The sequence below is a fragment of the Carassius auratus genome, chromosome 8 (genome assembly GCF_003368295.1).
Source record: "Carassius auratus strain Wakin chromosome 8, ASM336829v1, whole genome shotgun sequence".
Classification (NCBI taxonomy): Eukaryota; Metazoa; Chordata; class Actinopteri; order Cypriniformes; family Cyprinidae; genus Carassius; species Carassius auratus.
This window is the reverse complement of record NC_039250.1, coordinates 11,692,127-11,705,316: the sequence shown is the minus strand read 5'-3', so window position 1 is coordinate 11,705,316 and position 13,190 is coordinate 11,692,127. Positions and strand designations below refer to the sequence as shown.

The window sequence follows — 13,190 nt, the reverse complement described above, 5'->3', positions numbered from 1 at the left end:
TCAGCCAGACTTCTCATGTAATCTTACCCTCATAACCTAGCTCTCCATTTATACTGAAATGCATACCCGCTCAGATTTTGTCTCCCCATCCAGATAAGCCATTACTCTCAATTTACATTTGTATTTGTGTTGCAAATTTAATGTCTCATATGAGTTTACACGAGGCAATTTTTTGGCCTAATCTCGAAGCGAGAGCTGCCAAGTATCATGAGCAGTGGTTTCCTTCTCCTGCTAGTCACATAAGCAGAAGAATGTGCCATGAAACCCGATCCATGAAAGAAGTAATTATCATGCTACAATAGGAGTTTGTGTCCACTGCAGTGCGCCACTCACGTGAACGACGCCATCTCCAGAATTGTTTTAAGAGGATTTTTGGTTTGTTTTGTGCATGTATGTGTGTGGATCAGTGTGTCTGTGCTGTATATTCAGGTTTATGAAAAAAAATATCTGCTACACAAGCTGACCATTAGGTCACAGTTCAAAATATCCTTTCCAACTGACCTTTTGCTAAGCTCCAGGAAAGAAAAACAAGATTTTACCTTGCTTCTTGAAAATTGCAAGATATAAACTCAGAATTGCAATAAATAATTTGTGCAATGAGTTGTGTAATTTAATAAATCCCAAAAACATTAAGGCATTAAGTCAGTTGCAGTGATTGTCAAAGATTCAAGCTCTGCTGGTACAGATTCTTGAGCAGTTTGCACATGTATAGACTTAATTTCTCATTTTTAATACACAAAGGTAAACACATCATCATCATTCCTTGAGCATTCAGAAAGCTCATTCCCTTCTCTTCTGCCACCTTGCATTGCTCCCGTCTTTCATAATACAGCCATTCCTCCGACTCCACTGCCGAACCAGACCTACCTGGAGGTGCTGATCTACTGCGTGGGCTTCTTCCTCATCTGTGTGATGGTAGTGATTGCCGTGCTGGCCAAAATGCACAGCTCGGCCAAGAAAAGTGACTTCAACAGCCAGCTGGCCGTCCACAAGCTGGCCAAGAGCATCCCGCTGCGCAGACAGGTAACAGAAAGTAGATAGGGGGTTTGATCTCTTTACCACTAAACACAAACCTCTCATTTCAACAGCTTCTTCTCCTGTTAATGCTACTGTTGAACATGTGTTGTAACACGGGTTATCTAGAGCCAGTTTTAAGATATTTAATTAGAATGTTAAGCAATGAAAATTCTGTCAGAGGGTTTCCATTAAATAAAATCCTGGTCGCACTTTAGTGTAAAGAACAATTCTCACTATGAACTAACTATTAGTAAAATTACTTTTGCCTCTGTAAACTCCTTATATACAACAGATTAATCGTTAGTTAAGGTAGTTGTTAAGTTTAGGTAAGTTTTAAGGGATATAAAATATGGCCGTGCAGAATAAGGCATTAAAATGTGCTATATGAGTACTAATAAACAACAAATATGCTAGTAATATGCATGCTAATGAGTAACTAGTTAATAGTGAGAATTGATCCCTAAACTAAAGTGTTGCTCTGTTCCTTAAAGCTGCGGTAGGTAACTTTTGACGCTCTAGTGGTTAATAAACAGAACTGATTGTGTCTTGCGGAAGAACATCGTAGCCTGAACTACTTCTCTCTGTTTATGTCTATGAAGAATCACAAAGGTACTGGGTTACTCCGCCGCGGTTCCCCCGAAGCAATCTAAAATAGTCTGAATATAAACACTTATTATAGGTGCACCCTAGTGGTTCAGGACAAGCTAAAAACACGGTTTTGGAAAATGGATTCACGGTGTACTCGCTTATTATATACATTTTTCTACATTTTGAACACAAACAAAGTTACGGACCGCAGCTCTGATTGGTTGTTTCTTACCGGGAGCGGTCAGTAACTGGGAGGAGCCAGAGGAGCTTGATTTTTTCACAGATTATCTGTCTCATATTCTACTGTCAGGACATAATGACAGGTTTCACAAATATGTAAAAAAAAAATATTTTTACAAATGTTACCTACTGCAGCTTTAAGGTACATTCACAATTTTTATTTATTAATTTTTTTGTGTTTTGATGTATGAAGCATTTTCAAACCAAGCAGCACTGAACTGCATGACCAACTTGAACTCATTGTGAAATTGCTTCATCATGCAAAATTCACGTGGATTCCTACAGAAAAGACTTGAGCCTTTTGTGAAATCTGCATGGGGAAATTATTTACAAATATTCAGATCATGGATTCCTGATGAAATAAAGCTTTCATATGGCTTTTAATAAAATCTTTCATTTAAACTCAAGGTTACTGTCAATGCTCTAGTGATGTATACATTACTTTCAAACCAGGCAGCAGTGAAACGGCGTGACCAACTTGAACCCGCTGTGAAACCTGCATGGGAAAATTATCATATGAAACTCCAGATCATGTAGATTCCTACTGAATTTATTGGACTTTCCCCACAGTGATGTTTAAAGTCCCTCTCAAACCTAGCAGAGTCCTCTGTGACAAACTTGAATGTTTTGTGAAACCTGCAATCAGTAAATATGACCATGTTTTTTTAAAAGCTTAAAAAAAATCTCAATGTGTACATTTATTTTTGTATATTGTATTTACATTGTAAAAAAAAAAGAAAAAAAAAGTTTTCCTCAAGGTTTTATGTTTGCCTTAAATGGCAAACTTTTACCTTCTTGTTGAGTTGATTGTTAAATTTGGGGTTTTGATTGCGTACTTCTCTTTTCTTTGAGAACTTTTCATATTTCTGCATCAGCATCTGTAGGAGCCTCTTGAGCTAGTAACTCACATACACACACATGAGTCTTCAAATGTTCTTTTCTGTTGCTGTCTTGTACGGAGAGTAATTTATAAGTGTTTCCGTGCAGGTGTCTGTGGACTCCAGCTCATCTATGCACTCAGGTGGGATGCTGGTCCGGCCCTCGCGTCTGTCCTCCAGTGGATCCCCTATGCTCTCAGGGGTCTCCGAATATGAACTGCCCCAGGACCCTCGCTGGGAGGTGGCCAGAGACAGGTAACACACACATACACACAGAGTACTCAACATTTGTTGACCAGCTGATTCATAAAAATGCTCAAATGGCCTGAAGAAATGTTTGCTATTCAACAGTGATTAATATTGTGTGTGTGTGTGTGTCAGGTTGGTTCTTGGGAAGCCACTTGGCGAGGGCTGCTTCGGGCAGGTGATGATGGCTGAGGCTGTCGGGATGGATAAAGACAAACCCAGTCGTATCACCAAAGTGGCTGTCAAGATGCTCAAATGTAAGTCTTTTCTGCCACCGTTGTTAGCTGACGGTTGTGTGTGTGTGTGTGTTTTAAAAAACGGAAGTACCCCAGCAATCTTTGATTTCAGTATCTCACGAGGAATCTGATGGTCTGCTGAGCGTTCGTCTGTATTTCACCTTGACCCTGAAGCATGTTAAGCGAGCTCTTGTGTCACATACCATACAAAACAGCTGTTTATTCTGATCCAGACTGTCTGTTTCCCATCCTCTCCTCGGAGAATGAATGCTCGCAAACACTCAGACACTCTGTGTGTGCAGGTTTCTGAACTAATATCATTTTTAGCATTAATTACTAGTATTTTTTAGTGTTGTTTAGTATAAATTATATACTATAAGAATGATAATAATTAACAGAATATGTAATAATAGTATAATTAATTATGATGGTATACATGATATTATTATATTAACATAATTATATTGTTACTTTTGAACTTTGTTATTTTATATAAATATTTTAAATATACTTCGGCCTATTCATATTTTGGATTAGCTTTTATTTAATATTTTCAGTTTTCATTTCATTTTTTCAAATTTTATGTGCTTTTGTCTTTTTTTATATACAATAATAGTTTTAAATGATCTTTTGGGTGTATTTTCACAACTATATTTAGTTTAACAAGATTAATTAATCGCAGAATTAATTAAAAAAAAAATAATCCACTGACAGCCTTGATATATAATGTTGCTATTATATAGATATATAAAAACATACTTTTTATAATATATATTTTTTTTGTACTTCTTTTTTTTTTCATTTCTTTTTAAGTTTAGGTTTTTATCCCAATGTTTACATTTCATTTCAGCTTTATTTACAGCTTCATAATATGTCCAATGGTTTTAGTTTTTAATTAACAATAAAAACACTGCACTGCATCACTGATTCTATAGCACTGCTACATAATGAATCAAATGTCCTATTTGCGTTGGCTGATTCACAAATAAATGACTCTTATGAATTGATTCTGTAGATAAATTGGCAAAACAAACTCAAACAAACTCCCAAACTCTCATTATCCATTTGATTCATTCTCTTAGTTAACATCTGACGCACTTACTATTCATCATACATAGACAGTATTTTTCTCAACACCATTATAAATTTTAGCAAACTGAATTACCCTGAACAAAAATAATAAATGCTCCTGGACTTGTTGTACACAATCCATCAATGCGCATTACTTTATAAAAAATCCCAGTTATAACATTTTTTTCCCACTAAAATCAAGTGTAGCTCTACATGATTATCTATCAATAAAATACTGGAAAATGCATCAAATTATGCAAATTAAATGTTGCAGACTGTTAAGTTGATTTCAAGTCGACATCAGAAATAAATGAAAAAGGAAAGCATAAATAAAATGTCCCGTCTGCACGGTCCGTGTGACCCTCACAGCTAACAGGCTGAAGGTTTCGTGACCTGTCATACTAAAATATATGTGTGTTCATCAATATTGCTTTTATAGCCGACGCCACAGAGAAGGACCTGTCAGACCTCATCTCCGAGATGGAAATGATGAAGATTATTGGCAAACACAAGAACATCATCAACTTGCTGGGGGCCTGCACACAAGATGGTGAGTGAAGGAGGAATTAGGAAGGAGGGAGGGAGACTGGTGGGCAGATGGAGACGTTTAGAGATACGGACGTATATCATTTCATATTTCAAGATCAATTTGTAAGGCACGCTGCTTTTTGCCTTCAAAAGGACAGGATGTTGTTATCAGTCCAGCTATTGTGATTGTATATGCTAGATAAATTTAACCCAGCTTCCTTATTGAATCATTTGTAAATCCTAGATTAAAAACAGCAGCCTCTTCAAGGCTGTATAATATATATATATATATATATTCTTTTTTGTTTCATGAATTAAGTACTGTTAGTATTTTTGTTGTTTGTTTGCATTATTTAGAATTTTTTGTATTATGTACTGTTATAGTATTTGTTAATATTTTGAAATATATTTTCAGTTTAATTTTAGTATTTTTCTTATGAGTTTATGTTTTGTTTTATATGTCTTTTTATATTTCATTTTTAAGTTTTCGTCACCTTTGTAACTGACGTTTTACCAAAGCAGCATTTTTGTAAACATTTTTTAAAAGGTTTTTGTATTTTATTTATTTTGGCTTTATAATTGAAAAAGAAATGTTTCTAATAGTTTTGGTTAACAATAAAAACACCGTTTAAAACTTTCAAAACTTTTTTTTTTTTTTGGAATATTTTTTTATTATTATTATTATTCAGCAAGGATAAATATAATTGATCAAAAGTGACAGAAAAGGCTTTTATTAAAAAAAGAAAGAAATTAAAAAAGAGAGATTTCTTTTAAACATTTGATTCCAAGAATCCTGAAAAATATCTGTCACATTTCCACATAAACATGAAGCCACACAACTGTTTTTTTTTATTTTTTTATTGACAATAAGATTCTTTGAGCATCAAATCGTCATATTAGAATAATTTCTGAAGGTTCATGTGACACTGAAGACTGGAGTAATTATGCTGAAAATTCTGCAACATAATATATATATATATATATATATATATATATATATATATATATATATATATATATATATATATATATATATATTAAATAGAAAAATATTATTTTAAATTGTAATAATATAAAAAAATGCAATTTAAATAAATGCAGCATTCATGAGCATAAGAGACTTTAAAAAAAGAAAAGGTGTAAAATACATGTTTATTTAAATCACATTTGCTGTCATTATGTTGTATGATAGAAATACTGGCATTATAATGGCTTTCCAGTAAGCTGCTCTCTAGACACCTTAATGAGTATTTGTATTATGTGTTATATTTCTACATGTGACTGAAATGTTTCATATCTCTATTGTCAGGTCCACTTTACGTCATTGTGGAGTTTGCTTCAAAGGGCAATCTTCGGGAGTATCTGCGTGTGCGTCGTCCTCCTGGGATGGAGTACTGCTACAACCCTGACCAGGTGCCTGTGGAGAACATGTCAGTCAAAGACCTGGTGTCCTGCGCCTACCAGGTGGCACGGGGCATGGAATACCTCGCATCCAAGAAGGTGGGGGTCTCAAATGCTTTTGTTCTCATATCAGTCAAATTAACATATGTCTTGGATTAATTATGTCCTTGATTAATTAAAGCATGCATGTTTTCTCTGCTGTAGTGTATTCATAGAGACTTGGCTGCCCGTAATGTCCTGGTAACTGAAGATAACGTTATGAAGATAGCAGACTTCGGCCTGGCTAGAGACATCCATCATATTGATTACTACAAGAAGACCACCAATGTAAGATTTTGGACTTAGACATAAGCAAAGTCGCTTTATTAAAAATAAAATCATGTTAATTTGGTCTTTGATTGCTGTTTAAAGTATTATGAACCTGTTCTAGCAGCTGCTGCTTGTCTGAAATATTATACTTTATAAGATTATTCTTGGCAATTAGATTTTCTTTGAACATCGACGTTGAATCATAACTAGATACATTTTCAGACGTAAATGGGAGTGGTGCTTGCTGTGGCAAAACTCAGCACTGTGCAGTTACTAGCGTGTTTTTTTTAAATCATGTTTTGTCAATTAGGTAGGATTACTTTAGCACATTTGAACACTAAGCTAATTGCTATTAGCATGCTAGCATGTGTGGCATGTTGGGAGTCCTGTTTGCTAGCATGAGTCAAAAGAGCCAACCCCCATGTCTATATGATGTTCTAATGCAGAGATGTTTGCCATGCTAAATGGTTGCTAGGGTACTCGGGTTGGTTGTTAGGGAGTGGTTTGGCAGCTGCCAATTATGATATTCCTAAGGCTGCTTGCCAGTATAAATGATATAAAGCAACTCCCATGCCTCTATGACATTCAGATTTGAAGATATGCCTCTTTAGGTTTGGGTTGCTAGGGTGCTGTAAATGGTTGCTAGGGCTTGGCTTGATAGCTTCATGATGATCCTGAGAGTCTGGATCCCCCATGTCCTGGAATCTGAGAGTCCCACCCATGTATAAATGACAGTTTGATCCAGAATCGTGTGTAATGTAAAATTCCTACGCAAGTTACCATTGTAGGAAATACACATGCTCACCATAGTATGTCTGTTGCCCAATTTTGGAGGGCTCTTGCACCCCAAGGGTACAACTTATACCCCACTGTTCAAACATTGTAGGCCCAATCGCTTATAAAAGTCATAGCACACCTCTCCGCCTAATTTGTGGGTCTGTGACAAATGGCGCATGACGAGTTATGCGCCAAAGATCGTACAGAAGAATAATAGACAAATGAGATGCTTCACAAGCAAAACTAATTACAGTTTCTTCCCAGCAGGATTTGAAGGCAGCATTTGTCACAAGCAGAAATCTCAGTTCTTGATTAAACAGCTGATGATTAAGTGAATGAAGTGCTTGTGTTTCCACAGGGTCGTTTACCAGTGAAATGGATGGCACCTGAAGCCCTGTTCGACCGCATTTACACCCATCAGAGTGACGTGTACGTCTCAATATATTCTGTCAAACTCAATCGCATACAAAATGCATCTGTCTGTCATTAATGGTCGTCCATTGTATCTAAGGTGGTCTTTTGGGGTGTTGCTGTGGGAGATCTTTACTCTTGGCGGGTCACCATATCCAGGTGTCCCTGTTGAGGAACTCTTCAAACTGCTAAAGGAAGGCCACCGCATGGACCGCCCCTCCACGTGTACCCATGAACTGTAGGACTGTTTTAATGCTGTATCTTCTGTCATGATGGGAGGGGTTCCTTATTTCAGTTTTTAAACCTGTATACCTTTTGCAGGTATATGATGATGAGAGATTGCTGGCATGCCGTCCCATCTCAGAGACCCACGTTCAAACAGCTGGTGGAGGACCTAGACCGCACCCTCTCTATGACGTCCAATGAGGTGAGCCCTCGCTGAAGCTACATCAAAACAGTTTAATAATCCATGATTAGTTTAATAGTCCAATGATTTTTATACGGCATTATAACTGTGCTTCAAAAAACCTTTTTTCTCCTAATAAAATGTAATTGTGACCTTGCATAACAGCATAGAAATATTAAATAATAAATATACTAAATAATATAATAAAGCATATTATTATTCAGTAATTAATAATTACAATAATTGGTCAATGATAATGAAAATACTAATTTGAACATCAAATAATACAAATAAATACAAATAAATGATCTAATAATAATCATATTTATTATGACTATTATTATTAATAATAATTAATAATAAGCGTATATTAATACATGCTCAAATAATAATAGCTTAATAGAAAATATTAACAAATAACAACAACAAAAATGTGTTGTTCTTCAGTAGTAGTAGTATTAATAAAAATAATAATTAGCATTTGTATTGGAGTAATTCAGAAATTCATAATAGGGATTTTCATTTTAACCAGTTTACTGTTAACCGACCATTAAGAATTTTGACCGATTTATACAATGTTAAACAGCTTAAAAAGTCATTTATTTATTTATGTTCAGTTATTTATAAAAATATTTAAAAAGATTTGCTGCATGGTTAATTTTTTTTTTTTTTTTTTTTTTTTTTTTTTGAGAAAAAATAAGAAGTCATATTTTAATGTATTATTTTATTCCGAAATAGGCCTAAATGCTGACCCGAAATGTTTATAAACATTATAATAAACACTGTAAACATAGGTATGCTATTAGTTCCCCTCACAAATAAGCCTAAATAAAAATAGGATGTCGCTTTCTGCCCTCGGTTTCCTTTTGCTTAGCACAAAAATGAACCGAAAATGAGTTTTTTGTTAATTTTCTTAATTTATTAGGACTATTTAAATAAAAATCTATTTCTCGTATAGGATTATTTATTTCGCAGAAGCACTGCAGGTGCGTGATATGATGCATGTGAATCCTCGTGTTCTGATTGCTGCTTTTTGCGCATGTAAAATGAATCCCCGGGAAAACAAATGTTAGTATTTTTAACGGGTCACAGACACTTTATTTCATTAATTTCTAATTTAAAATAATCTTGTTGGTTAACGGTTAACAATCGGTTAATGAGCGTTGATTGTAAGTTAGGAAAAATAAACGAAATGAACATCCCTAATTAATAATATTAATAGTCAGTAATAATAATTAAATGATCAAATGCTAACTTAAAATAATAAATGTAATAACAATAACATAGAATTTGTTAATACTAATAGTTATTATTAAATAACCACTACTACTAATAATCATCAATGGTAATAATAAAAATAAATTATCTAATAATATAAGTAATAGGCAATAATAATAAATTGGCATAAAACATTAATAAAAAGGTAGCACCTATTCTCATTATTAGCTAGTTTGGCATGCTAACATGCCTATTATTAGCATATAGTCTGTTTATTAGTACTTAGAGCACATATGACCATATTCCACATCCCTAACTCTACCCAATACCTACACTTAACAACTACCTTACTATCTATTAATAAGCAGCATATTAGGAGTTTATTGAAAAGTCAGAGTTAATGTTTTGTTTAGTGAGAATTGGATCTTAAAATAAAGTGTGACCAATAATAATATCAATGATTTGTGTTTGTATTAACAACAGTAATAAATGATCTGGGTATTTTACGTTTTCAGGAGTATCTGGACCTGTCTGTGTCTCTGGACCAGTTTTCTCCAAATTTCCCCGACACACGCAGCTCGACGTGCTCTTCCGGTGAAGACTCGGTGTTCTCCCATGACCCCGGCGCTGATGAGCCCTGCCTGCCCAAATTCCCTCCTCATCCCAACCGTGGAGTGGCGTTCAAAAAGCGCTGAGCTCCCTCACCGTCAGTTCCTCTCCAGTGTGCTACCTGGCCGGACTCGGCTCACGAACCCTAGGAGACCATGCTTTGCCACATAGCACACTACAGAGCGGCCAAGAGCTGAAGAGCTTGGCATGGACGCTAGTTTCACCGCTGGAAGAGAACAAACTGGGCCTTCACTGACCCCATTACCTGTTGTTGCTATAAAGCTACAGCGCACTTGAGCAGAAAGTGGTACACGCGTGTTTCTCAAGACTCATCAATATGAAATGTCCTCCCGCCATCTAAAATACAGAAAACCTTGTTTTCAATTGAGGAACCGAATGATGGCTGTTGGGAGTGTTTATTATCAAGAAGGACTTTTCTTTTGACCAAATTCATAAGAAAATGTATCCCACTAAATGCTCTGCCCGAATGTATTTTAACAACGGGCAGACAGATGATCTGACTGACAGCCTTTCTTGTAAATACATCTAGAAATGTATAAATATGACTATATATTTACACTCTACCCTTATTTTTATTACACTATTTGTTGCCTTTTGTACCCGGATGAGTTTATGTAGAACTTTTTGAAGTGTAGCTCTTTTGAAAGGGACTGCGAAAAACGTCCAGGAGAATTGTAGATGAAATTATATTATTAAGAGCTGATAGATGGCCAGTTTTGTTTCTTGTTGTTGTTGTTGTTGTCCTCTCTCGTTGATGCAGCTTGGCAGAAGTGGCTCAAAACTGCTGCTATCTTCCTGATGGTACACTCAGTACAGCGTCAGACTTAAGCTATTATATAATATATGTATTGAAAAGGTTCTCTTCTTCGCGTCTTAAGCAAGTCTGTAACAAGTCGGTGCATTTTTGGAAAGATCATAGGAAAGAATTTAATTCTCGATGAACACAAATATATAAATCACCTAAAATGTACCTCAGAGAGAAGCTATAAATGTTTAGTTTCATGTAATGAGATGACTGTGCATTAAAACAATGGTCAAATGTGGGTAAGATCAACAGATCGCTTGTGTTACTCTACAAAAATGTCGTACAATAAAATGCTGTCACGAAAGCTTTCATGCCACATAAAGAACCTTGTAAATATCACTCTTGCTGATGAGTTTACAACGCGAATGGTGTTTACAGTGAAACTGACTCTCTCATTTACCGCAGGTTAGTAGGGATGATTAAATATTATAATGCATAGCTTACAGTGTAAAAGCCGAGCGTAGCCGTTAGTGTTTTATTTATAGCGGTGTGAATGGCCCTTCCTAGCGAGGTGCTATGCTACAAATGCATCAGACGGGTGACACTGTTACCGTGGCGACTGGCTCCCTGCCAGCGGCTGATGCATCACATTGTGCACTTGTGAACCCTGATGCCTACTACCAGCTCACGCTCCTGCAGCCAAGGCAAAAGTACCAGCTTTGATTTATACGGCTGAAAATGTAGTTGAAGTATACAGCAAGTTTAAATTTAACACTGTTTGTCATGTTTATGGGACGGTTGCAGTAAATATTAATTAGCAGAACATTGTTTTGTTCTGAGACGCAGCGTGGGTCAGCGGATATGGACTTGTGAAACACTGGTTGTACGTCTGTTTTCTTCAAAGGCTTGCAATTATGATTGGGAGTGTTGCATTGTGGTTTCAACCACACCAAATTTATGGCTCAAATGCATCAATAAATGTATCAGCTTTTATTTTATATGCAACTGCTTGTGTGGAATTCTTATTCTGAGTTGAAAGTGGGTGACTCCAAGGTCATGGTTTACTCAACTTCATATCATTTCATAGTTTCTTGGAAGAAACATAGGTTAGACACAATGTAAATGCTGCTCTTTTCTGTGAAGTGAAATTTACAGTAAAAACATAAATAAAAAAGCAGATGTGGTTGGTAGAAATATACCATAAAACATTTGTCTCTTGCAACAAGAACACCTTAAAGCCGGGGTGTCGAGTCCTGCTCCTGCAGAGCTCAGCTCCAACACACTTGTATTGAAATTTCAATCTGGAGACCTTCATTACTTTGGTTCAGCTGTGTTTAATTAGAGCTGGATCTAAACCCTGCAGGACAGTAACCCCTCGGTCTTAAAGCATCTATATTCTTGTGTATGTGAAAGAGAGAGGGGGTGAGTTAGCAGGGAGGATGAAAAGTGATTTGTATTATCAGATTGGGCCGATGGTGGGAATTGGAGCCATCAGCAGGAGCAGGACAGCTGTGCTTGAGCCTGTACGTGTTAACTCAACAACGTCAGCAGAATCTCAGCCTTCAGCACAGAAAGTTGAAGGGAATCCAATGTAAGCTGTGTACTTCCAAGCATTAAGTGTCGCAGAGAGGACAAGTGCACAGTGTTGGGCCAAACTACTGAGCAGCCAAGAAAATCAGAGTAACTTAATAAACATTAGTTTAGTGTATTTGCTCGTTTATTCATGGTGAGACTGTTTGTAAATACATTATTCAGTGATTATAAGCCATTCGAAACTCTGAGGGAATGGCATTTCCCTTCAATGAGGTAAAAACAGACATTTCTTTTTGGTTCTTTTTCATTGAAGGGTCAGTGAAAGGAGATTTTCTATAAATTATGGACATGACATGCAAGAAAAAATAAATTGAGCGTGCAATTTGCTAAATAGTTATTATAATTCTCGATTTATAAATCGTGTACACAATTTAGCAAATCGAGGAAACAAATTAGTAAATCGCACGCACAATTTATAAATCGAGGGAGCGAAAAAATAAATTGTGCACACAATTTTGCCTACTATTTTTTTTTTCTTCATGCCATGCGCGGGTAGTTAATAAAGTGGTTAATAGGGTTAAGAAAAGTACGAAAGGCTAACTAGTTAAGGACCAAAATTGATTTGTAATAATAATAACTTTTCCATTAAACTTAAATACATTTATTTAAATGTTTGTTTGTTTATTTTTATTTTTTACCAATACAATGGTTAAAAAACTGTACGCAATGCTACAATTTGTGTAAAAATTTTGGATAAATGAGCTTTCTGTCATATCTTTCCATAAAAACATTACACTATTGATATAACAACAACAACAATGAACAATGAACAATGATTTCTGAAGGATCACATGACACTGAAGACTGAAGTAATGATCATGAAAATTCAGCTTTGAAATCTAGGAATAAATTAATTTTTAAAATCTATCCAAATAAAATAATAGTTTTGTTAAATT

At 35.6% G+C, this 13,190-nt stretch overlaps 1 protein-coding gene across 5 annotated transcripts in view; it reads left to right on the top strand.

The window, feature by feature from the left end:
• fgfr1a (fibroblast growth factor receptor 1a) overlaps positions 1–11,706 on the top strand; it is a 40,529-nt gene extending 28,823 nt beyond the window's left edge. For 2 of the 5 annotated variants that reach the window (XM_026269677.1, XM_026269678.1), the window contains exons 9-18: positions 833–1,023; positions 2,833–2,978; positions 3,105–3,226; positions 4,716–4,826; positions 6,114–6,304; positions 6,410–6,532; positions 7,650–7,720; positions 7,803–7,940; positions 8,024–8,129; positions 9,842–10,021. In XM_026269677.1, the coding sequence (XP_026125462.1) occupies positions 833–1,023; positions 2,833–2,978; positions 3,105–3,226; positions 4,716–4,826; positions 6,114–6,304; positions 6,410–6,532; positions 7,650–7,720; positions 7,803–7,940; positions 8,024–8,129; positions 9,842–10,021 (1,379 nt within the window). Of the gene's footprint in view, positions 1–832; positions 1,030–2,832; positions 2,979–3,104; positions 3,227–4,715; positions 4,827–6,113; positions 6,305–6,409; positions 6,533–7,649; positions 7,721–7,802; positions 7,941–8,023; positions 8,130–9,841 lie in introns of all 5 variants that reach the window. The other 3 variants (XM_026269676.1, XM_026269674.1, XM_026269675.1) reach the window with 2 other exon arrangements.
• The last annotated feature ends 1,484 nt before the right edge of the window (positions 11,707–13,190 follow it).